Genomic DNA, 27,050 nt, shown 5'->3' with positions numbered 1-27,050 from the left:
GATACCTACACGATGCCCTCTGAGTGCTTGCTCCTCCAGACCACCAATGCAGTCATGAGCAGTGTGACTGTGATGGGGAGCATGATGAAAGGGCAGAGGATGCTGGTGGGCGGATCCCGCAGCGCTCTGCCAGAGATGGGGCATTTGCTGAAGTAGTGATGGTGGACAGCGATGAAGAATTTGTCTACTTCTGGGTTGGGCCAGAAACAGCCAATCTTGTTTGCCACATGCTTGGTACAGTAGGTGAGCTCCCCGTAGCTCCTGTAGGTACAAAAAGAGGCTGTCAGAGGACGTGGCTGGGACGAAGCCTTGTCTAGCTAGTGGCAAAGCAATCCTTCCCCTCCTCCCAGAAGCCAAGGCCCCAAGGCAGAGCCCTGGGTGTAGCAGGTAAGGATCCTAGATAGTTCATGGCCAGTCCCAGATGTCCTTTACCAGTAGGCTATTAGTCCAACTATTAGAGGGTGAGGTGCCAAGTGCCTGCTATAGCCTTAGGCCAAGAGACTGAGGACAAGGCTACAGGCCTTGCACTGATTCATGCTCCTGTTGCCAGCCTACCAAAGGTCACCACACTAAGTGGTCACCTACATGACTCAATGACAGTGGCCCATCAGTAGGGAAGAAGAGGCTGTGGGCAAGGATCTGAAGGAGACCTGCTGGCTTAGGCAAAGTCCTCTGACTGCTTTCACATTCATTCATTCATTCATTCATTCATTCATTCATTCATCCAGTGAGTGTGTGTGTGAGAGGGAGACCATGTGTATATGGTGCATGGTGTGGGGGACCGAATATCTCTGTTATGGAATATTTTGGGTCCCAGTCTCTGGCTGCTGTAAACAGCCAGAGCAGCGAGGGAACAAAGAGAGAAATGGTTGCCTTGTGGTATTAGCAGGATGGTTAAGAAACACCAGAAAAGATGGCTAATAAAGAAATGACTCTAGTTCCACAACATGGAACTGAGAGCTCTCTGAAGATGACAAGATGCCTGTGTTTGGTCTTTATCGCCGTTGGGTTGCTCGGAGCTTCCACACACCCCCTCATGGACTAAGGCTGAGACATGCTGGGTCACGACAACATGGATGCCAGAGGATGACTTGTAGGAACTGACTCTTTCCCCACAATGTGGATTCTGGGGATTGAAGGCAGACATGGGATTTACTTCTGCCAGAGACACTGGAGTCCCGCAGCCCACAGTAAGCCACTCATTCTGGGCCCCTCTGGGTGTCTTAGGACTCCCTGCCACCACAGTAGAGGGAGGCAAGGCTTCCTACGGAGAGTCAGTGAAGGCTGGTCCAGAATATCTCTGTTATGGAATATTTTGGGTCCCAGTCTCTGGCTGCTGTAAACAGCCAGAGCAGCGAGGGAACAAAGAGAGAAATGGTTGCCTTGTGGTATTAGCAGGATGGTTAAGAAGCTTGCGGTCATGGACTCATTAAATGAAGCAGAACAAACCATTCCGAAGTGAATACTGCCCTTGGTGCTCTCCTGAGTCACCTTCCAGGGTAGAACATGGGAATCAAATATCCTCTTGAAGTGGAGGGAAAAGGCACGGGCTCCATCTGCCTTCCCAACTCACATCCCCCAAGACAGATGTCATAAGAAGAAAGCCCTTTACGAGGGCTTGGGGTCAGTGGCTGTCCTAAGGAACTGATGGCCTTATTGGATCTTTGTAAACATCCCCATGGCAATGGCTGTGGTTGCCATCATGCCCAGGTGCTCCTCTGTGCCAGATTCGGGGCTGGAACAGGGGCCATCAGGGCTGTCATTAAAACTCAGATGTGCATATTTTGGAAAATGGCGCAGAGCAAGCAGGCCTGAGGGTTCCCTGCAACGTGGGCACGTGTGGCTGAGCATGCAACTCGAGACCAGAGGCAGGAGTGAGTCTCATGGGAGTCTACATGGTGCCCCCTAAATACAATTGCCTCTCATGGGAAACACATGCTTGGGGAGAGCAGCGGCTCCAACATGCATATACACGTTTCCGCAAACATGAGCAACCTGAAATGGCATCACCAGACTGTGAATCTGGCTAGGAGCCTGGCTCACTGGCAGAGAAGACCCTCAGTCATTCCCAACATGACAATGGAAAAGAAAATAAGGTAGGTTGGAGCTGGGGAGGTGGTTTAGTAGGTAAAGTCCCACTGTGAAAGCATGAGGACATGGGTTCGGATCCCCTGTAAAAGCTGCAGTGTGTGCCTGCAATCCAGAGCCGCAGGTGTAAGGGAGGGGGTAGACAGGCAGATCCTGGGGGCCCAGTGGGCCAGCCAGAGTAGCTGCAACTGGATTCTGCAGGTTCAGTGAGAGATCTTCTCTCAAACAATGAAGTGGAGAGTGTTATGGTAGAAGCTTCACCTCAGCCCCTGGTATCCATCTACCCAAAGAGTCTGGAATGGTATGGTGGAGGTTCCACTCAAGCCCCCTCCCCTATCTCTCTCCAAACCTGCTGCATCTCAGAAAGTCCACCAAATGATGACCCCTCCCCCAGAGATGCTCAAGACCACTCCCACAGGGTATTTCAACTGCCTTCCAGAAAATAGACTGGTGGTTTTCCAGTCTCTCTTTCCTGTCTCCTCTCTGAGGGGTTGGAAAGTCATCCAGGAGCATTGTATCCATTAAACACGGGCTTTGACTAATTTAGTTTGATTTGGATTACTGCATGGGCGGAGATCCTTATCGGGGTTCAGAAACTTTTCAGGGAGTGAGAGAGGAAAACACTTGATATTGAACCCTGGCTTCCATGTGATATACACAGGCAAGTGTACTTGTACCCGCTGTGTAGGCATGCATATACAAAACACATTCTCTCTCTCTCTCTCTCTCTCTCTCTCTCTCTCTCTCTCTCTCTCTCTCTCTCTCTCACACACACACACACACACACACACACACACACACACACACACGAGAGAGAGCGAGAAAGAGAATAAGGTGACACACTGCTGTTCCCAGTTAGGGTGTACAAATGTCACAATTCTCTCTCTAAACAACTACAAAACCTTACAGTTGCTGGGACCCATCACAGCTGGGCTGAAGAACTCCAACTCACCCGAGTTTCATGAATGAGCACAGCACGTTGGCCAAGTGGAGAAAGAAAAGACTACCCAGAGAAAGTAGGGGCCTTGTTCCGTGTAGCAAACTGACAGCGCCCAAGCTGGAGCCTGTGTAGAATTGCTGGGGGCTGGAACTCTGGCAGGCCTGAGACTGGCCAGTTTCCCATGAGAAAGGCTCTGCTGAATGCCAGTGATAAGGACAAGGAAGGCAGGGAATAGGCACAGCACACAAGGCATGCATTTCCCAAGTCCTCCTGGAGCAGCAGCAGTAGCTGCCCTCGTGTGGTGGGCCCAGCCCCCTGCATCATGCCCAGAAGAGGTTATTTTCTAGGATGGGGGCCTGTCCTGGAAGTAGGTCTGCTCTGTAGACCAGGCTGACCTCCTGGCCTGGAACTCAGAGTTCTGCCTGCCTCTGCCTCTCTAGTGCTGGGATTAAAGCCCCCCAGCCCCTCCCTCTCCCCCCCCCCAGGATTTTTTTTTTTAAACAACAAAAGCAGACCCGTGTGTGCCTCAAGGAAGATTAAAGAAAGTTCTTCATTTGAGCTGGAGAGATGGCTCAGAGGTTAAGAGCACTGGCTGCTTTCCCAGAGGTCCTGAGTTCAATTCCCAGCAACCATGTTGTGGATCACAAACATTGATAATGAAATCTGGAGCCCTCTTCTGACATGCAGGCAGAACAGTGTACACATAATAAATAAAATTAGGTCTTTAAAAAGAAAGAAAGAAAGTTCTTCAGTCAAAAGACAAAGCAAGGAAGATGTTGTATCTATACAAAAAAGTGAAAAGCCCAACAATGGTGGCAAAGAAATAAAAAAAAAAAACAGCTTTTCTTATTTTAATCTAGTAAGTGTATAAATGAAGTAAAGGTCATAAAACAACCCCGAGGAGACCCTCCGCATATCTAAGAGGCTTTGCTGGTGAAAGCTGGGGCTTTGCCAAGTCCTGGTATGTCATGTGACCTCTAAATCGCTAGGCCAGCATGTCATCCCCCACTGCCCCCCCCCCCGCACCCCCCCCCCCGCTGCCTCTGTGTCACTACCCACCCTATCCAGGGCATCTCCTAGCTCACATCAGAGGCCTGACTGACTAGACATGGGGAGAGAGAGAGTGGCCTATCCCTACTGCCCACTGGCACTTGGGGTGTGTGATCTTTCCAAACAAGCAAAGGACTCCTGGTTCAATTAGAGGACACAAGTCGGGAAAGCTGTAGGAAGTTGGGACAGCCTGGATCTCATCACAAAAGACCCCAAACACAGCAAGTATTAAATATGTCCTGTTTAAAGTCAAAGGCCACATTTGGAGCTGATATTGGTCAACGGAACACTAGTGGTGTAGACTGTCCTTGTCCACCCAAACCCAGAGATAGTTCTGGTAGCAAATCACCCAGAACAAGGCCCTCTGTAGCCTGGGGATGTCTCTGGCAGGAGGTGCCTGTCTTTCTCAGCTGACCAGAACAGTTAAGAGTGCCTGATTCTGGAAGCCTGCACACTAAGGCTGCATGAGGCTGAGTGTGTGGCCCTGCTATTCTGGGACTGGACTCTCTCTCCCTGATATGTTAGCCTTCTAGACGGAAGCCACCTATGTCTAAAAATATCTGTGGTGTGGGGATGGCTGCCTGCTGCATCCCATTTGTTTGTGCAGAAGTGACAGCTGAGGCTTTCAGTAACTATTTTGCGTGCTCTATCAGTGAGATGAGATAAAAGAATTCCCCTTGGCGGGCGGACATGCCTCTGCTAAAAGAACACAGCGATAGCTAGGGGACTCAAAATAGTTATGAAGCGTGCTCTGGCTCTAACTCCCTAATTTTCAGTTCTCGTGTAACTGAATAATTATCCTTTTTTGGCTAGGACTTGCTATTCTGGGCCCCTAAGCAAACTTTGCTTGGAATGTTCCTGAACACGACAGCGGGAGTTTTCCAAACCTCTGGGTCTCAAGCCATGGCTTTGGGCCCTGTGGTCCATGGCTTCTGACTTGCTGCCCAGCGATGCACACAGAGAGTCTGCTCATCGGGGAACACCTTAAGGTTGCAGTTGTCTCCCTTCTGTCCCTCTTAATACCAAGTACCTGAGCCTGTGTCCTGCCACCCACCACCCGGGTTTGTGTGCCAGCTTCACTTCTTAGCAACCTGAAGGACTTGAACTCACATGTTCATGAATTGGCAGCCTCACCTTAAAATGAAGAACAGCCTCCTCTACAGGTGACTGGACAGATCTAATTACTCGTGGCAAAGGACTGACAGAATGGTTACACCATAGCCACAAGTTTTCTCCTTGCCTCTTCCCTGGCAACCACTAGTGGTAAGGTTTGCTGGGTATGCTTCGCGTTCTATAAACTCTTGACAAAGCTGAGTGACATGGACAGAGTGTCTAATTCCTCAGAGAGTCCGAGGAGAAACCCTTGGGATTTGGTCCCCTGTCTTGGCAGTAGCCTTTGCTGCCTCCCCCCAGGATGGTCACAGCCTGGAGGCTCTAGCATCTTCGAACACTGTTGGGGCAGACTGCTACTATTCCCACCGCCAGCTGACCCACTTGGGGCTAGCCTTAAGAGCCTGGCAAGATGCCAGCTGTCATGGGTTGGTGGGGAGGGTGCAGGAGCCTGCAGACAGGAAGGCCCATGGCTGGCTGACTACGTATTTCTTCTGCAAATAGAAATGATTAATGAACATATCAGAAGGACTCAGCCTCACTTATGCAGACAAAAAGGAAGCCAGGTGTGTGTGTGTGTGTGTGTGTGTGTGTGTCCTGTAATCCTAACACTCCAGAGACCAAGGAAGGAGGATCACAAATCCAAAGCCACCCTACACTACACAAGAATAGCCTACCTTAAAAAAGTGTCATAAAGCATGGGTTCCATCTCCAGTCATGCACAAACTGATCCTTATAGCGCATGCCGGCAACCCAGAACTTGGGAAGTGCAGGCAGGAGGATCAGGAGTTCGAGGCCCCCTTGGCTACATAGTGAGTCTGAGGTCGGCTTGGGCTACATGAGAACCTATCTCAAAACAAAACAAAATGTATGAGATGTGGACATGGGCAGTAAGAGGAGGTAACAACTGAGGTCAAGATCATGAAAAGCAGAAACTGGTACACTGTAAAGGCACTTGGAGGGGCCTCTATTATGAAGACAGCTTTCAGGAAGAATTCTAGGGTGCCATCAGGTACATCTTTACATGAAGATGCTGAACAAATAAAGTGGATTGGTCCACATGCAGCCCAAAGCCTGAAATTCTCGTAGATGTCCCTGTAGGACAGCCAAGCTGCTAGGGCTCCTCCCAATGAAGGGGAAGTAGGCTGTGGTTTTCTGCAGTTAGTATACATTATTTTCATGGTTCCACCAGAGTTTATTTTAGAACGAAAACTGCATCTGAGGCCACTGCATTTCTAACGAGTGCCTCATTTCTGGGACAGCAGGAGGTGGGCGGTGGCATACCACATGGGACAGCCTCCTTCCCTGGTCATTGTGGGAACTAGGGTTGCCTGGGATGGGGCAGGGTGGGGCACTGTAGGTAGGGGGTGGATTTTGGAGGCCCTTTCTCCACAGAACTCCTTCCTTCTTCTTGGTCCTCTCCCTCAAACAGGAGTTCCCTCCCGGTGCCCTTGCCCCCCAAGCTAAGGATATGGGTCGTGGGCCGCCACAGCCAACTGCTATAGCCCTCATTTACAACTGGGCTCTGATCACTTAGGACATCTCAGCTCTCCTTTCCCCACTCCCACTGCTGTGACCTAGCCAGCAGGACCCTAATCTTAGCCTGTTGAGAACAGTCACTTTGAAAGCAGAGGAGAACAAAAGTAGAGGGCTAGGCAGGTAAGAAAGCAGGAATGGGGAGGGGCGCTGCCTCAGCAGGGCAACACTGCAGTGCAGAGCAGATCCAGGCAGGGCCGCATTTACAGCATCAGGGCCTGCAAATCCCGGTGTGAGTGTGTGAGTGTGTGTGCGTGTGTGTGTGCATGTATGTGTGTTTATGTGTGTACGAGTGTGCATGTGTGTGTAAGTGTATGTGTGTATGTGTGCATGAGTGGGAGTGTGTGTATGTTGGGGTTGGAGGTTGGGGCTCTGACAGACATAAGTACATCTTCCCATCTTCATAGAGGAGGGGCCTTAGCATGCTTCCACAGTTTGCTTAAAAGTAGTGCGAAATGAACACAAAATAAGTGACCTTATCAAAAGTCTTGTCAAAAGTCCCCAGATCCATATTAGGCAGCAGAGAAAAAAGCCAATGAATTCCTGAAGCAAAAGTCATAGGACAATATTCCTCGGCTCCAATATTAAAAACTAAAATGTTGCTGGGCTTGGTGGCTCATGCCTTTAATCACGGCATGTGGGAGGCAGAGGCAGGTAGATCTCTGTGTAAACCAGCCTGGTCCAGGACAGGACAGCTAAGGCTGTTAAACAGAGAAACCCTGTCTCGAAAAAAAAACAAACCAAACCAAATCAAAAACAAAACAAAAAAACCAAAACAATAACATGGATAAGAAAATTCAAAAGCTGGTTCTTTAAAATAGCTACAATAGCTGGGCATGGTGGTACATGCCTTTAATCTCAGCACTAGGGAGGCAGGAACAGGCGAATCTGAGTTTGAGGCCAGTCTGTTTAAGGCCACAGCGAGTTCCCAGATAGCCTACACAGAGAAACCCTGGAGAACAGGCATGATTCCAGAGAGTCTAATCTAGGGGGAGGGAGGAGAGCAGAAAGCATCAACCATAAAACGAGCAAGTAAATTAAAGAACACACCAGACTAACATGTAAACAGTACACAGTGTGCTGGGCATGGTGGAGCACTCCTTTAATTCCAGTGCTCCAGATGCAGGGCAAGTGGATCTCTGTAAGTTTGAAGCCAGTCTGGTCTACATTATAAAACCTTGTCTCAAAAAGTAAATAAAAAGAAAGGAAGGAAGAATGAAGAGGTACAGAAGGCCTCTGCAAAGTGCCCATATGATCCATGTAGCTGTACAGAAAATATTAATATGTACAGAACATATCAAAGGACAGATTTACACCTGCCATCATAAAATCACACTTCAACATGTCAAGGGAGATAAATGCCATTTGATGTTGAGAAGCTTTTGATAAAACTCATTTCTTATTATTTTGAGACAGAGTCTCATTATGTAGTCCAGGCTGGCGTCAAACTCATGATCCTCCTACATGGGCATCCATACCATCCTAGCCAACACTTATTTCTGTGGCCTCCTCTTCTGTGAAGAGACCCTCTGCCTCAGCCAGAACCTGCTTCTTTGTAGTGTTGGGAACCACCCCACCAGTCCAGAAGAAGCTGATCCTTGTGGAGCACTTAGGCCCAGCTACCTTCTGGATGGTGGTTTCTGCCTTTGGTGGCAGAGTGTCTACCCAAGATTCCCAAAATAGCCAGCAGAGACTCTCTGCAGTAGGCAGAGGCTGCTTCCCTGATTGCAGAAGTCCTGGCATCCTTAATTCAGCATGGTCAGGAACGGGGTGAACAGGCGGGGCTACCCAAGCAGCCAGGTCTCCACTCCAGCACAGGAGAACACAGCCTATCCAGTTTACTGGCGGTGTTCAGACACGCAAGGGAGCTGCCCAGTGCTGTAGGAGGCAGCAGACAACAGGGCCCTTTTTTCCTAGATTCTGGGCAGATATATGAGGAAGTCTTGCTAATTGTTGGATGAAAATACTTCAACACTCTCCTAGGCTAGGAAAATGCTGGGCTGGTGGATCTGAGCCAGCTTGTGTTTCTGAGATTCACACTGAGTGGCTGGTCCACTGGAATGTCCAATGGGAGTAGGAAAAGATGGACACTCCACAAGTGGTCCCTCCCTGTGTTGGGCTTTTCAGGGGGCGCTGGGTATTAAGAGGCCCCTGCGCTTTGGCCAGCCTGAGCACTCCACTAACAATGTGGCTAGCAAATGAACATTTTAAGATGAAATTGCCCAGAGCTGTATAAAAGAGACTTCTGACATCGAAGCAACGCTATTTCCCAGGCAGTACAAGGGATTTGCCAGCTTGGGTATTGTCCAAGACATGGCAGTATGGGTCAGGTTCTATGACCCTGGGGTCAGTAACCAGCAACAGCACTCCAGGCCTGGTGCAGAGCCTCTACAGTCTGAAGTCACTGGCCTCACATGTACACGACCCTTGCTGACCACTGATGGGCCCCTCTTCTTTGGAGAAGTCAAGAAAAGGGTCAAAGCACAGGAGAAGGAACTCTGGGAAGGGTCCAGTGGCAAGAGGGAGACTCCCTGCTGGATCATGGGTGCTCCCCACACAAGCCCTGCAGGCCCACAGAGGCCCAGTGAACAGAGACAAAAATGGTGTCTGAAATTCCAGTGCCAACCAGAGGGCACCATTCAGGCCTTCAGGTCTGGGCAGAGGAGGCCAGGGGGAAGTCTGGAATTTCTGTGTGAGCACGTGGTCTGCAGGGGTGAGACTCAAATTCACCAACCAGTTGGAGATGCTGCCCTCACTTTGCACACTCAGAGCTGGGAATGTCCCAGGGGAAAGAAGATCTGAGGGTAGGGAGAAAGTGGGGACATCAGGGACATGTTCCTCAGTGACCCTGCTATCCCTGCTATCTGCCAGGGACATCAGGGACATGTTCCTCAGTGACCCTGCTATCCCTGCTATCTGCCAGAGACATCAGGGACATGTTCCTCAGTGAGCAATTTGACCCATCTGGGCTATCTGCCAGCTCTGTCCATGGGCCATATGTTTTGGAGGAAGAGTGTCCTTCTTCCCCACAGGGCTGTCGGCTTGCTCAGTTAACAGGGTTTGCTGTCCTCCACCTCTACAAGTGATGCCGTCTGTGTGACTCGTGAGCTACATGCTCATCTGGGCTGATAACTCCAGGGTTAAGTGGGGGACCACTGAGCAGAGCCTGTGGGGGCCCCCACGGCTCCCATGAAGAAAAGCTCCCAGCCAAGGGGACTGCTACAATGCAGAAATCCTGCATTTTGCTTACATTTCTGGGGACTGAAACACAGGCTGTAGGAAAGGCTAGGAGGAAAGGGCGAGAGGGCTGTGCAGGCTCCAAGGTGCAAGGCAGATGCCAGGAGCCGGGAGGGCTGCTGAGGCCCAGGCAGGCCAGGCCAAGTCTCCACCACTTGGGCCTGGTGGACACCAGGCTCATTTAGAATGGGGTTACAGTCCCTTATACCTTCACGGCTGGCTTGTTCACACAATATATTTCTGAGATGGCTAAGGCTTGCCTTTCAGAGGGCAGGGAACCATGGTACCTGCTGTCATGGTGAGCTCACTCCTCGCCCAGCCGTGTGACAATAGGTATATGGTTCCCTCTACAGACAGACCAGGGTGCTCACTGAGGAGATCTAGAGAGAGAGAGAGGCCAGTGCAAAGCCCTCTTCTACCCATGTGACTGCTTCCTCTGTCCCCTGAGAAGGCTCTTCTGTCCTGGCACCTTGGCACCCTGTCCTTCCTCTGCCATTCCCATTCTTAAGGCCCTAGTCCAGGGAGGCATCTGGGCGCCTCTGCCCAGGTTTTTGGAGGAAGAGAAGTTTCTAAATCCATCACTGGCCCCACATGCAGCTGGCTCGGGCACAGATGCAGCCCATAGCTGCCAAGACAGCTCCCCATGGAGAGGCCCCACCAGGAGGGTGGGCACAATGCCACCTCTGAGAACAGGCCTGGTCAAGAACCAGCTCCTGGGGCTGTGAGATGAAGCAGTGTTAAAATTCAGCCAGCATCCAAGGCAAAGTTGCAGACTTCTTTGCCAGCACTGGCAGCAGGGTCTGGACAGGGGTCTGTTCTGTGCCAGTGAGTCCAGCCCTAGGGGCTGAGGACACAGGGCACAGTGGCTGACTACTGAGCTCCTGTGACTGGGCACACATGCCTCCCTTGTGGCCTGAGTGGAGCGCTCCTGGGACCCCCGTCACGGGGACCCTCTGTCTAGTTAAGAGAAGCTGACCTTGAGTCCAGCTGAGTGGGGGGTAGGGATCAGGGTCTGTAGTCAGGCAGGGTGAGGCCAAACAGCTCCCACACTCTTGGAGACAAGCATGTGTCCAAGCCTGGGATTAGGCGTGACAGCCGGATGCTATATTTGGATGCTGCCATCCAAGGTTGTTGTCCTTACGAAGCACGAAATGGTGGCTGGAAGGAGGGGGCAGTCTCTTCCAGTCTACCCTCTATCCCAGCCTCTAGGCAGCTATCCAAAGCTTGGCTCTTCCCATCCCTTTCTTCCCAAGAAAGCCTACATCTTCCTGCAGCCAGTGGATATCATCAGAGTTTCCTCAATGTGTACTTGAACTATCCTCCTTGCTGTACCCCTACACCAGACAACCCAACACAAACGTCACCAACTCGATGAACCCTGTGTCAGTTTTGTACCTCCTGTCCTGATGCAACCTTTTTCAGGGATTAGAGAAATCCTGAGTGTGGGGGAAAAGAGAAGGATCTGGAACATTCCACTGTCAATGTGACTTTGAGATAGCACATTACTATTCACGAAGCCTCAGTGTTTTCAGCTTTAAATGGGTTCAGGGGTCACTGGTTGCCAGCAGTTGTACTGACAACCCCCACTGAAGGTCCCTGCATCCTGGGTACCCTCAGTCTCTGGTTTTACCCTGTGATGCAGCCTTCCACCTCTTGCTAACTCAGTGAGTTCCTGAGACATGCCATGTTTGTCCCAGGATTTGGTATAGAGCCTGGTACTGCATCGGCTGCCACAGAAGTGAGAAGTTTCTATTGTCAGGTGTCTAAGATACCAGACAGATTCGAAGGACATAAAGAAGGGACTTGCTTGGGCTCTGCTCCAAGGACATAAACCCAGCCAAGGAGATGGGCTAACCCAGTGGGACAGGATGTACAGAAAAATTTGTCAGAACCTAAAGTGACAACCGAGACACTGAGGCAGAAGCCTACTAGTGCTCACTGTCCCTGCAGTGACTAGCTGGATGGAGGGACAGTCCTTGATTGAGGTCAAGATCTGGGAACAAGAGACAGGGAGGGAGTTGTCCCAGAGATAAGCAGGAAGGGACTTGAGGTTAAAGCCCCTAGAAGAAGGGACATTGGCTGTGGTTTCTTTGTAGTCTTTCACTTCCTCCAGTCTTGACCTTGATCCAGATAGGAAGCTGAGCCAGCTTGGTGGGGTGGGCTGTGTGCTGGTCAGGAGTGATGGGATCCATCCCTACCCACTGCTGGGTCAGACCCCAAGGATTATGGCTCAAGGAGGGCAAAAAGACCTGTCCTGCTCAGTCCTTGTGGCCAGCACCATTGACAATGTGCCTGCCTCATCCCAGAAAGTAGCTGCTGAGTCAAGCATCTGTCTCTAAAGCCTTCTCAGGTACCCAGATCCTTAACTTGTCAGAGGAGAGGTACCCCACACAGGGTGATGGCCACACTGCATCTGACATCTCAGTTCCTGCAAATGTCTCTATTCATCCTTTGAATTCGCCAGGGATAATGGGGAGCTACTGTCCCCACTGAAAGGGAAAAGCTGCCAGCTTTGGGGGGAAGTCTCCATTACTCAAAACCATCTTGGAGGTAAGCCTGGGTCACAGGATAGCTGCCATGTACCAAGATCCACACAGAGCCTCAGACCCACGGGACTTGGGGGCTTACTCCCACCCAAGGCCAGCTGGGGAGGGGGACTCAGGTGTTGTGTTACTTATTTGCTACATTCCTTTATTCATTATCCACAGGTGTCCTCTATCTATGCTGGCACCAGGCTCTATTTGTTCCTCTTGCCTGGCCACATCTCCAGAGGAGTTGGCTGTTAAAATGCTGCCACTCCTGGGGCCCTGGAGTCATGAAGACCAGGCAGAGCTTCCACAAGTCAATGTTCCAAGTGGCCATCCCTTGTTCCACCATGACAGCAATTAATTGTCCTCAGGTCTGGGGTGTGGCAAAGGTCAGCGCATAGCACTATGGTGTCAACTGACAGTCATTGCAACATCCACCAGGAAACTGCTAAAAAGTGAAAGGCCAGAAATAAAACCAGATTATCTGGAAGAACACAGCCAGAGAGAGGATACAGCCGTCAGCAGTAAAAAGAGTGTAAGATGTGACCAAAGAGGCGCACAGATTCTGAAAAGAACCAAGAGGTGGAAAAAAGTGTTGGGTTTGCAGAGTCCTAGGCTGACAGTGTGAGGAGGATGTCCATCCTTCAAGGTCCAGAGCTAGGAGCTACTTCACCAGCTGATGTCCCAGTAATTGAAGGAAGCCACCATCATCAAAAAGACTTCTAGGCACACAGCAATCAATCAGCCAGGCAATCAACTGTAATTGCTCTGCCTTCTCTGCTAATGTAGACAAAGGAAGCCGTGAGAGGATCTTCAGAGGACTTGCAGGCTTGTTACCTGGCCAAGCTGTCACTCACACACAGAGGCGGCAGGAGGCACCTTAGGCAATCTGAATCCTGTGAATGTCTTAAAACACACAGCTTATTTGTCGGAGCTACTTCACACAATCACCTGAAATTAAACGATATGTGTGAGAGGGAATGATGGCGTTAAAAAATAGTGAGACATGTGGAAATTAACAACCCAGCTGCAAAGCGAACAAAAGCCAGAACATCCAGGGTTGCCAGGATGAAATGCCAACTCAGCAGTGTGACTGTCAAAGACACAGTGAAAAAGTCAAACCAAACAGAGGACCCAGAGGGAGGGGTGGGATTGAGAACATATAACTGCAGTCAGTGAGACATGGGAGAGAGAGAGAGAGGTGGGAAAAGATAGAGAGAGGGAGGGAGGGAGGGAGGGAGGCGGTGGAAATGAGAGATTGCTGTTCTTTCATGGAGAGGGACCCAACTTGTATGGATTGACAAGTAAGAAAATAAACACAAGCATATGAATATGTATCCTTCACACATCATGGCCGGTTGTGTAAAAAATAGCTTGCCAATATTACAGTCTCACTTAAAAAGAGAAAACACATCATGTCTCAACAATGGGGGGGGGGCATGGAAAGAGGGAAAACAGCTAAGAAGACAAAAAGCAGAGTGCTTGAGAGAACAAAGAGCACAAACTCCACATCAGTGCCTTTCGAAGGAGGCTGTTGCCATCCACGTGGAAATAAAATCGAACAATAAGCGCTGTGCAGGAGAGATCCTGCAAACAGGAACACAGGGGAAGATCAAAGAGTGGGCGGATCACAAGCAGCTGAAATGAGGAGATGTCTCTGTCAATAGGAGACCAAGCATCATCCCCAGCTAAATGATCCTGAGATAAGGAAGACTAAGAGGCAGGTCACACTGTGGCATGCCCAGGACACAGCAGAATACACACGCAGATGCCCGATAGAAAAATAACACAGAGAATAATAATAATAATAATAATAATAATAATAATAATAATAATAATAAAAAGAGTGCTAGAATTGAAGACTCCAAGACCCACTATCCAGTGCAGAAAAAGGAACTGCTGGGTACAGGGATCGACATTCACACTTGTTCTGGGGATTAAGAGAGGAAAGCAGACTTTACAGTGCTTCTTGGGTTCACAGGAAATCTTCAGGTGGGAGGCCACAGAGAATTTCAAAAGAGATGCAAACACTCACCTGCTCTGTCTCCTCTTTCTACTTCGGGAGATGACATTAAGAACAGTGTGTGGGCTGGGATGTGACTCAAAGGTCACATCCCAGCATGAAGCAGGCCCTGGGTTCAGTGAAGAGGATTGGACAGGAGAATACAAAAACCTGAGCCTGTGAGGATTAAGATACATTTGCCACCAGGCAGTGGCAGCACACGCCTTTAATTCCAGCTCTCTGGAGGCAGAGGCTAGCCTGGTCTACAGAGGGAGTTCCAGGATGGCCAGGGCTGTTACTCAGGGAAACTAAAACCAAAATAAAAAGACACATTTGCCTAAGGAAAGTCAGGAAGACAATAACAAAAGCACAGACAAGAAGATGTCATAGAGAAAATGTGACAAACCACAACATATCCATAGAAAAGACGCCAGGGCTACACTCTTTTTACATGCGCTCCAAACACCCCAACCCAAACCAACCAACCAATTAAAACAAAAGAAGGAAAAAAACAAAAGCAGAAACATCACAGCTTTAAATGCCTTTACTAGTATTTAAAAGTAAGAAAATATAAACTTGGAATGGGGGTGGGGGAAACCAAATCTTAGGGAAAAAGCAACAAAACAAGACACCATCTTTTAAAATCATGTGTGGTTGATATGTGCGTGTACTTGTGTGTACACATGTGTCTTCCTCACTTGGGCTCTATCTTGAGTTTTGAGACAGAGTCTTTCGCTGAAACTGAATCTGGAGATTTCAGCTAGAGGGGTGGATCAGCAAGCGCTGGCATCCTCCTGCCTCAGACTCCTCCAGCACCAGGGTGACAGGCACACTCGGCCACACCCTACTCTTATGTGGGTGATCTGAACTCGGAGCCTCATGTTTGTGCAGTAAACACTCCATCCACTGACTCATCTCTCCAGATCCCAAGATTTTTTTAGAGGTAAAGTGGATTATAAAAAAAGACAATTGAATGATACCATTCTCTGAAGCATAGTCTACCGTTTAGATTACCCCATGAAGGAATGGGTCTCCACAATTCTTTTTTTTTAATTTTATTTCCTTATATTTTATGTATGAGTGCTCAGCATATATACCTACATGCAAGAAAGGGCATCAGATCCTATTATAAATGGTTGTGAGCCACCACGTGGTTGCTGGGAATTGAACTCAGGACCTCTGGAAGAGCAGCCAGTGCTCTTAACCTCTGAGCCACCTCTCCAGCCCCCTCCTCATTTCTTTTTAAAAGTTTTTTTAATTAAAAATATTTTTATTTTATATGTATGGGTGGTTTGCCTGCGTGTGTGTATGTGGACCACGGGCATGTCTGGCGTGAGTGGCGGTCAGAAGAGGGCATTGGGCCCCCTGGAAGTGGAGCTACGGATGGTTATGGGATGCTGGGAACCAAGCTCAGGTCTTGCAGAAGAGCAGCCAGTGCTCTTAGCTACTGAGCTATCTTTCCAGTCCCATCCAGCCTCATCCTCACTTCTGTTTGATGCAGGAAGTGACAACTAAACAGACGAATAAAGAAAGAACTAAATAAAATACGTGTGGAGGCCTGAGAATGTAGGGGATTAAACATTCCAGGGACCGCCGTGTGTCTTGGTAGAGCGAGTCTGAAGAAGCTGGACTGAGTCAACATGGATGAAATAAAAATGTCAAAACAAGAAACAGCCGAAAGGAAGCAGAGGACAGAACTACGGGAGGCTTGACAGTTTGGTGATGGACGCCTGCAGCCTTTCACACAGTCATTCTCCCACCAAGTTCTTCCCCACCATCAGCTCCGTCTATTCCCTCAGGCAAAAGAGCTCAAGGAGCTCTTGATCCTCTAGGAGATAGGAAGAAACCCAGGAGCTGCCAATGAAGCACATGCTGGCACACCACTTCAAGAGGGCAGCCTAGCAGTCTGCGGGGCCTCTGGCAGTGGCACCAGTGTTTATCCCTAGTGCACGAATGGGCTTTGAGAGCCCACTCCCTATGGAGCCTCATTCTCTCAGCTTAGATAATGGGGGGTGGGCGCTCTGCTCCAAATGATGTGTCAGACTTTGAACTTTGATGATCCCTCGTGGATGGGAGGCCTCACCCTCCCTGGGGAATGGATGGGGGTGTGGGATGGGGAAGTTGGTGGGGGGATGGGAGGACAGGAGGGAAAGGGAGCTGGGATTGGTATGTAAAATAAGATTATTTTCAATTTAGATAAAAAAATTTATTTAAAAAAGAGAGAGAGAGAGAGGAGGGGACTGAAGGGCATGAAAGATGGCTCAGTGGGTAAAGTGTTTAAGTTCCAAAAGTCCCTTAAGGGAAAAGGGAGCTTCAACATATACCCAGGGAAGGTTGCTGCTGTGTGCTACCACACTGGGGGCCTCCCGCAGAGGGTTGATAAGGTTCCTTCCTTCCCTGAGAAAGGCCCACCAACTGAGCAGTGGGTGGGAGGGGAGATTTGGGGAGATTCTGAATTGTGGCCTGAGGATGGCTGGGGTGAAGGAAGCATATGCAAGGGACTCGGACTGTCTCCTCCTCCCACCCAGCCATCCCAACAACACACAAGATGCTGTATCGGGAGCATGCGTTCATCTTGCCCACATGGGAGCCTCAGAAGGCAGCCAGGAAGGAGGCTCACTGAAGCCCAGTGTGAGCACCTGGCTGTTGTAGTCTGCACAGCCTGGATGGCTCGGGAGCATTCTGGGTGAGAGCCAGGAAACAATGTGTCCACAGGGGATGCTAGCAAGTTACATCAGCGGATACATTCCACCTGCTTGCCTTCCATGAGATGGGACTGTTTACTGCTGTCCAAAATCTCAACTTTTTACTTTTGGACACAGAGTCTGGCCGGAGTCTGGCCACACCCTACATCAGAGATTTTAAAACAAGGCAGATGGAAATGACAGCACAGAGTGCTTGGTGCCATGCCTACGGAGGTATCCACTTTCTGTGCCACTCAGTCCTATCTCCCACAAGTAGGATGCCCAGAAAATTGGGACAAAGGGGAGCCAAGAATGATGCAATGGCCATTGGGTATAAAGGAGTAGATGCCAGCAGCCCTTCTCTGGGAGCTGAGGAAGGAAATGGGGCTCCCCCTCTCTGTCTTCCCAGCCCAGCAGGCTGGCTCCACAGACTCGGGGGATCTTAGCTGGAACTCAGTGAGGTGATCCCAACTGAAATGCTACTGCAGCCCAGAAGGGCTTCCTGTCACTCTCAAAGATAATTCCTTTCTCATGGAGTACCAGTAGAGGTGCAGCTGCCGGGAGGGTAAAAGCATGGACCTGGGTGGGGTGGACTGTGAGCTATAACGGTGACCTCAGCTTGGATTGTGTTCTGCAACTCCTTGTCCATACCCACTCCTTGTCTGCTGCAGGGTTGGGTCTGGTGCACGGTGCAGAGGGTGACCCTCTGCTCCTTCGCTGCCTCCGTTGTGACCCTAGATCCAGATGCAGAAAGCCCCTGGCTGTGCCTTCCTTCTTCCTCCAGCTAGCCCCATCCCTAAAGTTTTGTTCTGTTTTTCAGACCTGGACCTGGACCACAGGTCCGAGTGGGCAGGGTACTAGTGTTTTATGCCATGTAATGCATCTTTAGCTATTTCTATAGTTCCAACTACTTGTCACCTTTGAGGCAGGTAAGGTTTTTTTGTTTTGTTTTGTTTTGTTTTGTTTTGTTTTGTTTTCTCTGCCTTTACTCTATCAAAGGGAAACACAGAGCCTGAAAGACAGTATAGTGGTAGGCAAGGAGAAGCCTTGGCCTAGGCAGTGCCTGCTTTAGATCCTGCAACACCTACCTTCCCAGGTGTTGATCCTCCTAAGCCAGGAAGCCCTTCTATGCCACCCCCAATTTCGCACCATCACATATGAGGTCATCAGACCCATAGTCACCAGGCTTAGCACAAATGTGACCTCAGTACTCACTGGCACATTCCAAGTTCTAGGGTGGATGCCTCTGTGGGTATATCTCCATGGTAACTGAGGTAGTCCCAGGGTGGCAGGTGTGAGGGATGCAGGTCAGTGGGTAGCCTCCTGTGCCAGGCTTCTGGCAACATGGCTGCCCTATGGAGTAGGCAGGTAGAGCATGAGCCTGGAGAAGCTCTCCTGCCTGCCGCTCGACAGCGAGCCTTTGGAGGTCTAAGGAGAAGTCTCCCTGTTGGTTCCTGTTGAAATTCAAAACAGGCAACTCCTCCAGACCGCTGGGAGCTGACAGAGTTTCCTGCCTCAACTCTTGCCCTGAACACACAAAGGAGGCTGTGTGCTCCTGCATAGCAGGGCAAACAGCAGGTCCAAGCAGGACACATGGGTCATTGCATCCTGCCTAAATCAATGATCTAAAGCAGGGATTTGGATATGTAGGTGTTTTCTACTCAGAGCACAGGATTCTGGGTAGCCATGCTCAGATATCTGTCCTTCTGTTAACTCATAGCATGGCCAGCCTGACTCCTGGGGACCCTGGCAGCCCTACCCATAACTCCACAGCTTCTAGGTCAGCTGGGGGGGATCTTCATGACTCAGATTGGGGTCAGTGAGTCAGAGCCACACCCCTGAGGAAAGCCTTGGGTCCTCAGCTTCACAGACTTGGAGAACTGGGCCTCTGGAATCCGGACAGTTGTAAGATACTCTGAATGGGCCTGCATTTACAAATTCTAATGGCTCACACAGAGGGCAGGTGCCTTGCCTATCATGAAGGTAACAGTGCTCTGGGGTGCCACCGAATTCTGGTGAGTGGGCCATGGCAGGTGGTGGCAGCCTTGTCTAGATTGCTATCTGTCTGTCTTTAGCATCTTTCTCTCATCTAAGGTGACAACTCACAGCCTGAAGCTGTTCAGGAAGGAAAGAGCAGTGGGGCTTCCCCTCTTAACCAACTGTGTCAGTTAGACCTTTCATCAGTCTTACACAAACTAGGTCATCTGGGAAGACAGAGACATCAGACTGGCCTGTAGGCAGCCCATGGGGGACTTTTCTTGATTAATGATTGATGTGGGGCCCAGTCCTCTATGGGTAGTGTCAACCTGGGCAGGCGGTACTGGGAGGTATGAGAAAGCCATGCAGAGCAAGACACTCCTCCATGGCCCCTGCTTCAGGTCCTGTGTTCAGGTTCCTGTCTTGCTTGAGTTGCTGCCCTAACTTCCCTAGGTGATGGACTATAAACTATATGCTGACATAAGCCCTTTCCTCTTTGAGCTGCTGTTGGCCATGCTCCTCATTGTGGCAATAGAAAGAAAAAGAGAGTGCCAGCTTAGTATTTCTCATGAAATACAGCAAATTTCTTTGAAAAATTGAAGACAGAAATACCATACAGTCCAGCAATTCTATCTCTGGTTTGTCTAGTAATGATGTTCTCTTGAATAGACATCTGTACTCCCACATTTTCTGAGGCAGTGGTCACACCAGTTGAGAAATGGAGAGAGCCTAAACCGTCCATCATTGGACACTTTTTTCCATTTCTTTCTACCTTCCCCAGTTGGATTAGATTCCCAGTTAATACGCTAGATGACATTATGTTCCTATTAGTAGACCGGGGCTGTGGTTTAATGAGATAACCCAGTAATGACAGCTCTCAGCCCAGCATACAGCGAGGCCTGGTGCTGAGTTCATGTGCTTTGCAGGTCCTTGCTAGGTGACGCTGACCCTGCAATGCCCTGTGCTGCTGACCCGAAATGCCCTGTGCTGCTGCCAGGACTCAGATTAATCCTGAACCTCTCTCCCAACAGGTGTCCTGACAGACCCACCCAGGAAGTAACGGATGAAAAGCAGGGCTGTGGGGTGGGGGTCACAGTCAAAGTGGAGGCTGCTGTTGAGCCCTGGGCTGATTTGAGTAGCTAGGTGCTACACACCTTACCAGGTATGAGTTCTCAGCACTCAGGCCACAAGTTCAAGGCTAGCCAGGCCTACGTAGCATGTTCCATGTCAGCCTGCACTACAGAGTAAGACTGTCTCAAACAAACAAAAAATCAAATCCCAATTGTTGTATATCTGTGTCCTATAAAGGACAACTTCAAACCATCAGCCGAAAGACAGATTTTGTAATAAATGAAACAACCCTGGAAAAGATAGAATTTGACTCCTACTTCACATCTGGACACAGGGATAAACTCCAGCCTGGCATGGATGTAGCTGCAGCCAACAGAACTATATAAGCTCAAAGAAGAGCCAGTGTAAGGAAGGGCTTTTAAGCTTTGATTGAACTCATTCACGAGGAAGGTTAATAAATCTGAGTTTAAAAAATGCATGTTCCTGCTGGGCAGTGGTGGCACACGCCTTTAATCCCAGCACTTTGGAGGCAGCGACAGGAAGATTTCTGTGAGTTGGAAGCCAGCCTGGTCTACGGAGTGAGTTCCAGGGCAGCCAGGACTGTTACACAGAGAAACCCTGTCTTGAAACGCCTTGTAAATGTATGTCAACAAAAAGTACATCAAAAGATGGCTGCCAACTGGGGCAGGTCAAGGAGACATGTGTGGAGTCTCCTTAGTAGTCACAGATCTCCCCAGAAAGCACTGGAAACACCATATTTTAAAAAGAGCTGGGCAAACAAGTCACAAAAAGAATGGCCCTTGGAAGGTGAGTTCAGATTTATTGTAACCAGCGGTGCCATTTCTCAGACAGTGACAGTTTTAATGGGATGGTACAATCTGCTGGAGAAGCCTTGGGGACACAGGTGTCCCTGGCACTGCAAATGGGGGTGCACCCAGTGGAAATTGCAGCCCTCATGACACCACCTTCTGACCTTGTGAGCCTAGGTATCCACCCAACACTGGGTAGGGTGGGAAGGCACAGACAGCTTGTGTGAATACTGAGTGAAAAGTGCTGATTCTCCACAGGGAGGCTGGAATACTAGGCAGTTATAAAAACAGAGCAGCTCTTCACGCCCTCCTAGGGAGGAAGTTCCAGAACATATTTGTAAGTACACAAGTGATCTCAAGTGCGAGGGGAGCCGTTACATGCTGTCCCTTACACAAGAATGAAGATGTAAGAAAAATACATGTATCTGCTTATTTGCACAAAAGAAACACAGGAAGGAGCCTGGCAGCGGTGGTGCTCGCCTTCAATCCTAGCACTGGGGAGACAGAGACAGGCAGATCTCTGAGTTCAAGGCCAGTCTGATCTATAGAGCGGGTTCCAGGACAGCCAGGGCTACACAGAGAAACTCTTGTCTTGAAACACAGGAAGGAAACAGGAGAGGGCGATGAGACATGCTCCATAGGAAGTGGGTGGGAATAGGGAAGTAGGAGAAGGGCAGAGGGTGGGGGGGGGCTCTTACTTCACCCAGTGTGTCCACATGGCCAGGCCTAGGACCCATTTAGTAAAATCAATCACCAGTCTGGGTGCTGTTGAGGGAATCTGGGGAGTATGCTTAGCATTCACCATCCAGTGAGTAATCCTGGTGATGTGTGTGGGTCTTACCTGGCTCACAGGAAGAAATTCGACTCTGAGGCTTACAGTCCATGTATCTGCAAGCCTAATTGTAGACATTCTCAGCCTGCTGCCTGCCCCGTGGATTCTGCAGCTGTGTAGGGGAGGGGGAAATGCTGACCATGCCCACTTGGCATGGCCAGAGTGACATAGCAAGGGTTTAATTATCAGAGGGGGGCACGCATGTATGCATGCGGCCCTCTTTCCCTCTCCCACCTGGCTGAGCAAACGAGTAGGCATCCGGTGTAAACCTGATCACTGGCTCCGTTGCCTGAGTACTTAATGAACTATCTTGGTGGTGCATGCCTTTAATCCCAGCACTCGAGAGGCAGAGGCAGGAGGATCTCTGTGAGTTCGAGGCCAGCCTGGTCTCCAGAGCGAGTGCCAGGATAGGCTCCAAAGCTAAACGGAGAAACCCTGTCTCGAAAAACCAAAAACAAAAAACGAACAACCAAAAAAACCTATCTGTGATCAATGTAGTTCTGACTCCATATTGTGTTCGGCTTTAGGATAGGCCAATTCTTTCATATGAGTGTGTGTATGCTTGTGTGTATGTGAGTGTGTGTGAGTATGTGTGTGTGTATGTATGTATGAGTATCCAAGGAGGCCAGAAAAGGGTGTCAGATCCACTGAAGCTGGGATTACAGGCAGTCATAAGCTCCCCAATGTGGATGTCATGAACATGACTTGGGCCCTGTAGAAGAGCAACAAGTACTCTTAACCACTGAGCCATCTCTCCAGCCCTCTAATTTTTGTTTTGTTTTTAATTATTATTATTTTCATTGTGGTGTCTGTGTGTACATGAACCCAGAGGCCTGAGCAGACAGCTGTCTCCCTCTATTGCTCTCCCACTAGTTCCTTGGAAACAAGGTTTCTCATTGAACCTGGGTCTTTTATTGTTTCTTCCATCAGCTAAGCCAACAGACTACAAGTCCTGGCAATCCTTCTGTCTCTGTTCCCTCCACTGCTGGGGTTACAAGTGTGTGCAGCCATGTGTGGCTTTTTCAGTGAGGCCCTGGAGATCTAAAATCAGGTCCTTATATTTGCACAGCAAGTGCTCCTACCCAGTGAGCCATCCCCCAAGCCCCTTAAGCCAGTTCTTAAAGTCCCTACAAAGAAGAGCTAACCATGTTTTTTTCTAACCCTGTGCAGTTACACTGGTCCCATCTAATCCTGTGTCTGCATGTGTGTACACATGTATGGATGTGCACAATATGGGGTTGTCTATGTGTGGGTTCTAATATGCATATCTGGGTTCCTAAATTTCACACCCTGATAGAAGCTTGAAGAATTGGCTGATTCCTAGCCTCGGCCTTAAAAGATAAACCTGGGAAGGCAAGAAAAGTACTCAGACAAGGGCCGATGTTGGCAAAGAGCAAAAGCCAATTTGAAAGTCCTGCAATGCAAGAGCCTGCATCAATTTAGGGAGGCCTGGATTTACCCTGTTCACCTGAGTAATCCAGAAGATCTCTGCACATTGTAGATATCGGGTTCGTGTCTTCCATTCCACCTGCATGGAACCCTCCCTCACTATGGAATGTAACAGGACCACAGGGCCCAGAGATGAGGGCAGGAACATGATTGGGGCCATTACTGTAGACCACAGACCTGGAGCTTGCAGGCCCGAGACAATCTGTTGAGATGCTGCTGTGATGTGAACTCTCTCCCCCAGCTGTGCAACCCCGAGGTTCTGACCTTGATCACTTCTCCTTGGCCTGGTGCTAATCATTCCTGTTCCTATTTTCATATCTATAGCCCACGGTCCCTGCTTCTTCAGAACATCTTTGTGTCACTGCGTCCATGTCATCTCTACCTGGCTTCCCCTCGCTGTCAGTCTGCATGTATGAGCAATCACTGATCTATGTGGCGGAGGCAGTGAGTGCTTTCCCTCAGGGCCCTACTGTGTCTTCCCTGGATCATAATAAATGCAACTTTCATTTAAATACAAACTGCTCAGCTGAGGCAGGAAGCCAATTAGCCCCAAGAACAGGCTGTTCTGATTTTAACAACCTGTCCCTTCTCCTTTTCCAACTCCTGATTCATTCCTCAGTTTAGAAGAGGAGGCCAGATGTCTCCAAGCAGCCCAGAAGGGCACAGTAATAAGACAATGGATAAAGACCCTGAGTGGCCCCCCATTGCACCTTGTGAGGCTTGCCTGGGGGGGCCTCTGGGCACCTGTGTCTACAGGGATGTAGGTCCTGAGCTGAAGGACCTGAGTTTATATAGCCCATCTGAGCTGGGGACAGCTCTCCATCCTGGGCTTGGACAGAGGAGATGCATTAATTCAAACCTTAGTTTTGCACTGTGTTTACAGACAACTCATACTATGATGTTTGGTTTTAACCATCAACTTGACACAACCTAGAATCACCAGAGAATAGTCTTAACTGAGGCATGGATCAGATCAGGTTGGCCTGTGGGGGAGAATTATCTGGATTGTTAATTGATGTAATAAGATCCAGACCACTGTGGGAGGCACCATTCCCTAGGCAGGAGATCCTGAACTGTGTAAGAGTGAGAAATTGAGTTGAGCACAAGCAAGCCAGTGAGCAAGTGGGCATGCATGCATTCATTTCTCTCTGCTCTGACACTGGGTGTGATGTGAGTAGGATGTGAAGTTCCTGCCTTAACTTCCTATGGTGATCACTGTATCCTGGGACTGTAAGCCTTTTCTCCCCTAAGTTGCTTTACATCAGGTTATTTTATCACAGCAACAACATAGAACTATTTTCCCCATTTTTGATTCCCTAAGTAGAGACTGCCTTCAACAAGTGTGCATGGACTACAGACTCTGCTGGGGCAAAGGATTTCACAGGGAAGAAGGTAAAACCTCTGTCCCCAAAGAGCAGGAAAAGACAAGGCCACTGCCATCACTTAGTAAGAGGAGCCTCTGCAGGCCAGGGAGGGCTCAAGGGACGAGACAGTCTGAACCCAGGCTCATGAGAGAAAGCGGGTCCCACCCCATGAACCTGTGCTCTGCACCCCATGCTCTCCAGCTTCCCTCCAGAAGGGATGCTCTGGAACTCACACCAGGGCCTTATCCCACAGGACATGTCTGGCCTTCAGCAGGAGCCCAGCTGAGCCGGTGCCTCTGTAGACATCACCAAGCATGTCCTTGGTGAATGATCCTGGCTCCCCTTTGCCCTGTGGAGATCTTCCCAAGGGAAACTTCCTGTCCCCCACTCTTCCTGTGCATGGATGGCCCAGGACTCTCTTCTCTCTGGCACTGGAAGAAAGTGCCTGTTATCATAGGGCACTGAGACTGCACACCTACTGTGTGCTGTGCTTGGTGATGGAGGAAAACCCTGTTCTGGGGAATGGCCTCAGTCAAGCACAGAATCCTCTCAGACACCAGGCAGCCTGTCACAGCTGGGTCACAGTTCATCCATCACAAGTCCCTTTCTTGTGCTACCAGAGAAAAGTCTAGACAGATCTCTGAGCTTCACTGGCTCGTAGTTGACTAAATGGCATGGTTTGGAGGCCATAGAGCTGGGTTCCCGTGAGCTCAGCTGCAGACAGCCGTTGTGCTGTGTGGTGGTAACTGCTGCCTACATGGCTTCCCAGGGACCTGAGGGGTTTCTGCTGACTACACTGACTTCCCATGACCTGTAGATATCAAGGGTCTAGATCTGGGAAGGAGGCTTGGCGTCTCTGCCTTCATATTGCATCTGTTTCCTTGGCTGCCTCAAGCTCTGGGTCAAATTCCAGTTAGCTCTATATGTGAACGATATGTGTAACATTTGAGCAGTGTTTTGCTCAGGCCGTGGTACAGAGTGAACTTGACCCAGATTTGCCTGGATGCTCACTTTCCTTTTGAGGCTAAAGACACCTACCAGCCTCGCTGACTAGAAACTAGAAAAGAAGGGAAAAGAGGAGGAGGAGGAGGAGGAGGAGGAGGAGGAGGAGGAAGAGGAGGAGGAGGAGGAAGAGGAGGAAGAGGAGGAAGAGGAAGAGGAAGAGGAAGAAAGGGAGGAGGAAGAGAAGGAGACGGCCGCAGCAGCAGTGGTATCTGAGTTTGTAGAAGAGTGTTGCCAATTCCCAGGAAAGACATGAGCACCGCCCCCTGTCTCTTATCAGTCTCTTTGTTGACATCCCTGCCCTGACTCCCTTCACTGGAGAAGCTGACCCCTTTTTTCTGTTCTATGGTCATGAGTCAAAGGCTCTCTTCATCTCTAATGCTCTTCTTTTGAACACTTACTGTCTGAGGGTGTAGCTTCTAGACCTGGGTTCTGTAATACTCTAACCCCAGATGGTGTTGGCAGCATACACGCACGCACGCACGCACGCACGCGCACACACTCACCTACTTAGCCCCCAGTGCCTCAGGACACCCCCAACCCCACACAATGCAGTAGAAACAAAGCCTAGAAAATGCACCATGGGCACACCAAGCTTTGATCCTTGCTCTTGCTGGTGGAAAGGCCCTGCCGGGGAGAACCCCCAACTCTGCTGTGGGGTTACTGGGGTCTGAGAGATGGTGAGCAAACACTGTGGTCAGAAAAAGGGCCTTTGGTATGAAAATCTGAGTTTGACAGGGGAAAGGTTCAATGGATGCCACCCTTGGTGGGGCTGTGGGCCACCCCTTCACTGATACCCTGCCCCTGCAGTTCCGAACCCTGAACAGAGTGGGCTGGGCAGAGAGATGGGGAGGACAGCCCTGGCTTGACAGCAGGATGGAAGGAGTGAGCAGGGAGATTCCCTGGGGGCCTGGCTTCTGTTCACAAGACAGTCTCTGAGGGTCTGGCACTGAATGGGGCTCACCTGCCTCCAGGTACCTGCACTGGGTTGTTTCGGGTATCTAATGTGAACCCTCCATCTCCTGCTCCCCAGGTACCCAAAGCTACCTGGGCAGCCATGGAAGAACCAGCTCCCCCCACACTCATGCATGTCCACCAGCCAATGGCTAGTGCTCCCTTTGCCCTCAACACTGTGTTCTCAGACTCTGGTTCCCCCGCCCCCAGGTCAATTACCTGATGCCCCAATATGAAGGAGAGGGTATGCACCCCAGGCCCCTCCTCTCCCAACAGGACTCACCCTATGGTCTTCCCCCAGTCACACCACAGAGTCTTTCCGATGGCTTCCATGTCCTCCTCGAAGCGGGTGAGACACAGCTTTTGGATGAGAGTGCCATAGTCAGGATCCCGGCAGGCAGTGACCATGAAGACATG

The 27,050-nt window shown here is 49.9% G+C and overlaps 1 protein-coding gene across 1 annotated transcript; it reads right to left on the bottom strand.

Moving 5' to 3' along the window:
* Positions 1–27,050, bottom strand: Ramp1 (receptor activity modifying protein 1). The gene is made up of 2 exons (XM_035439271.1): positions 26,917–27,050; positions 1–261 (listed from the first exon to the last, which is right to left on the bottom strand). The coding sequence occupies exons 1-2, from the start codon at positions 27,039–27,041 to the stop codon at positions 6–8; spliced, it is 381 nt and encodes a 126-aa protein (XP_035295162.1). The 5' UTR covers positions 27,042–27,050; the 3' UTR covers positions 1–5.

Source organism: Cricetulus griseus, chromosome 2 (genome assembly GCF_003668045.3).
Source record: "Cricetulus griseus strain 17A/GY chromosome 2, alternate assembly CriGri-PICRH-1.0, whole genome shotgun sequence".
Lineage (NCBI taxonomy): Eukaryota > Metazoa > Chordata > Mammalia > Rodentia > Cricetidae > Cricetulus > Cricetulus griseus.
This window is presented reverse-complemented; position numbering and strand designations above follow the sequence as displayed.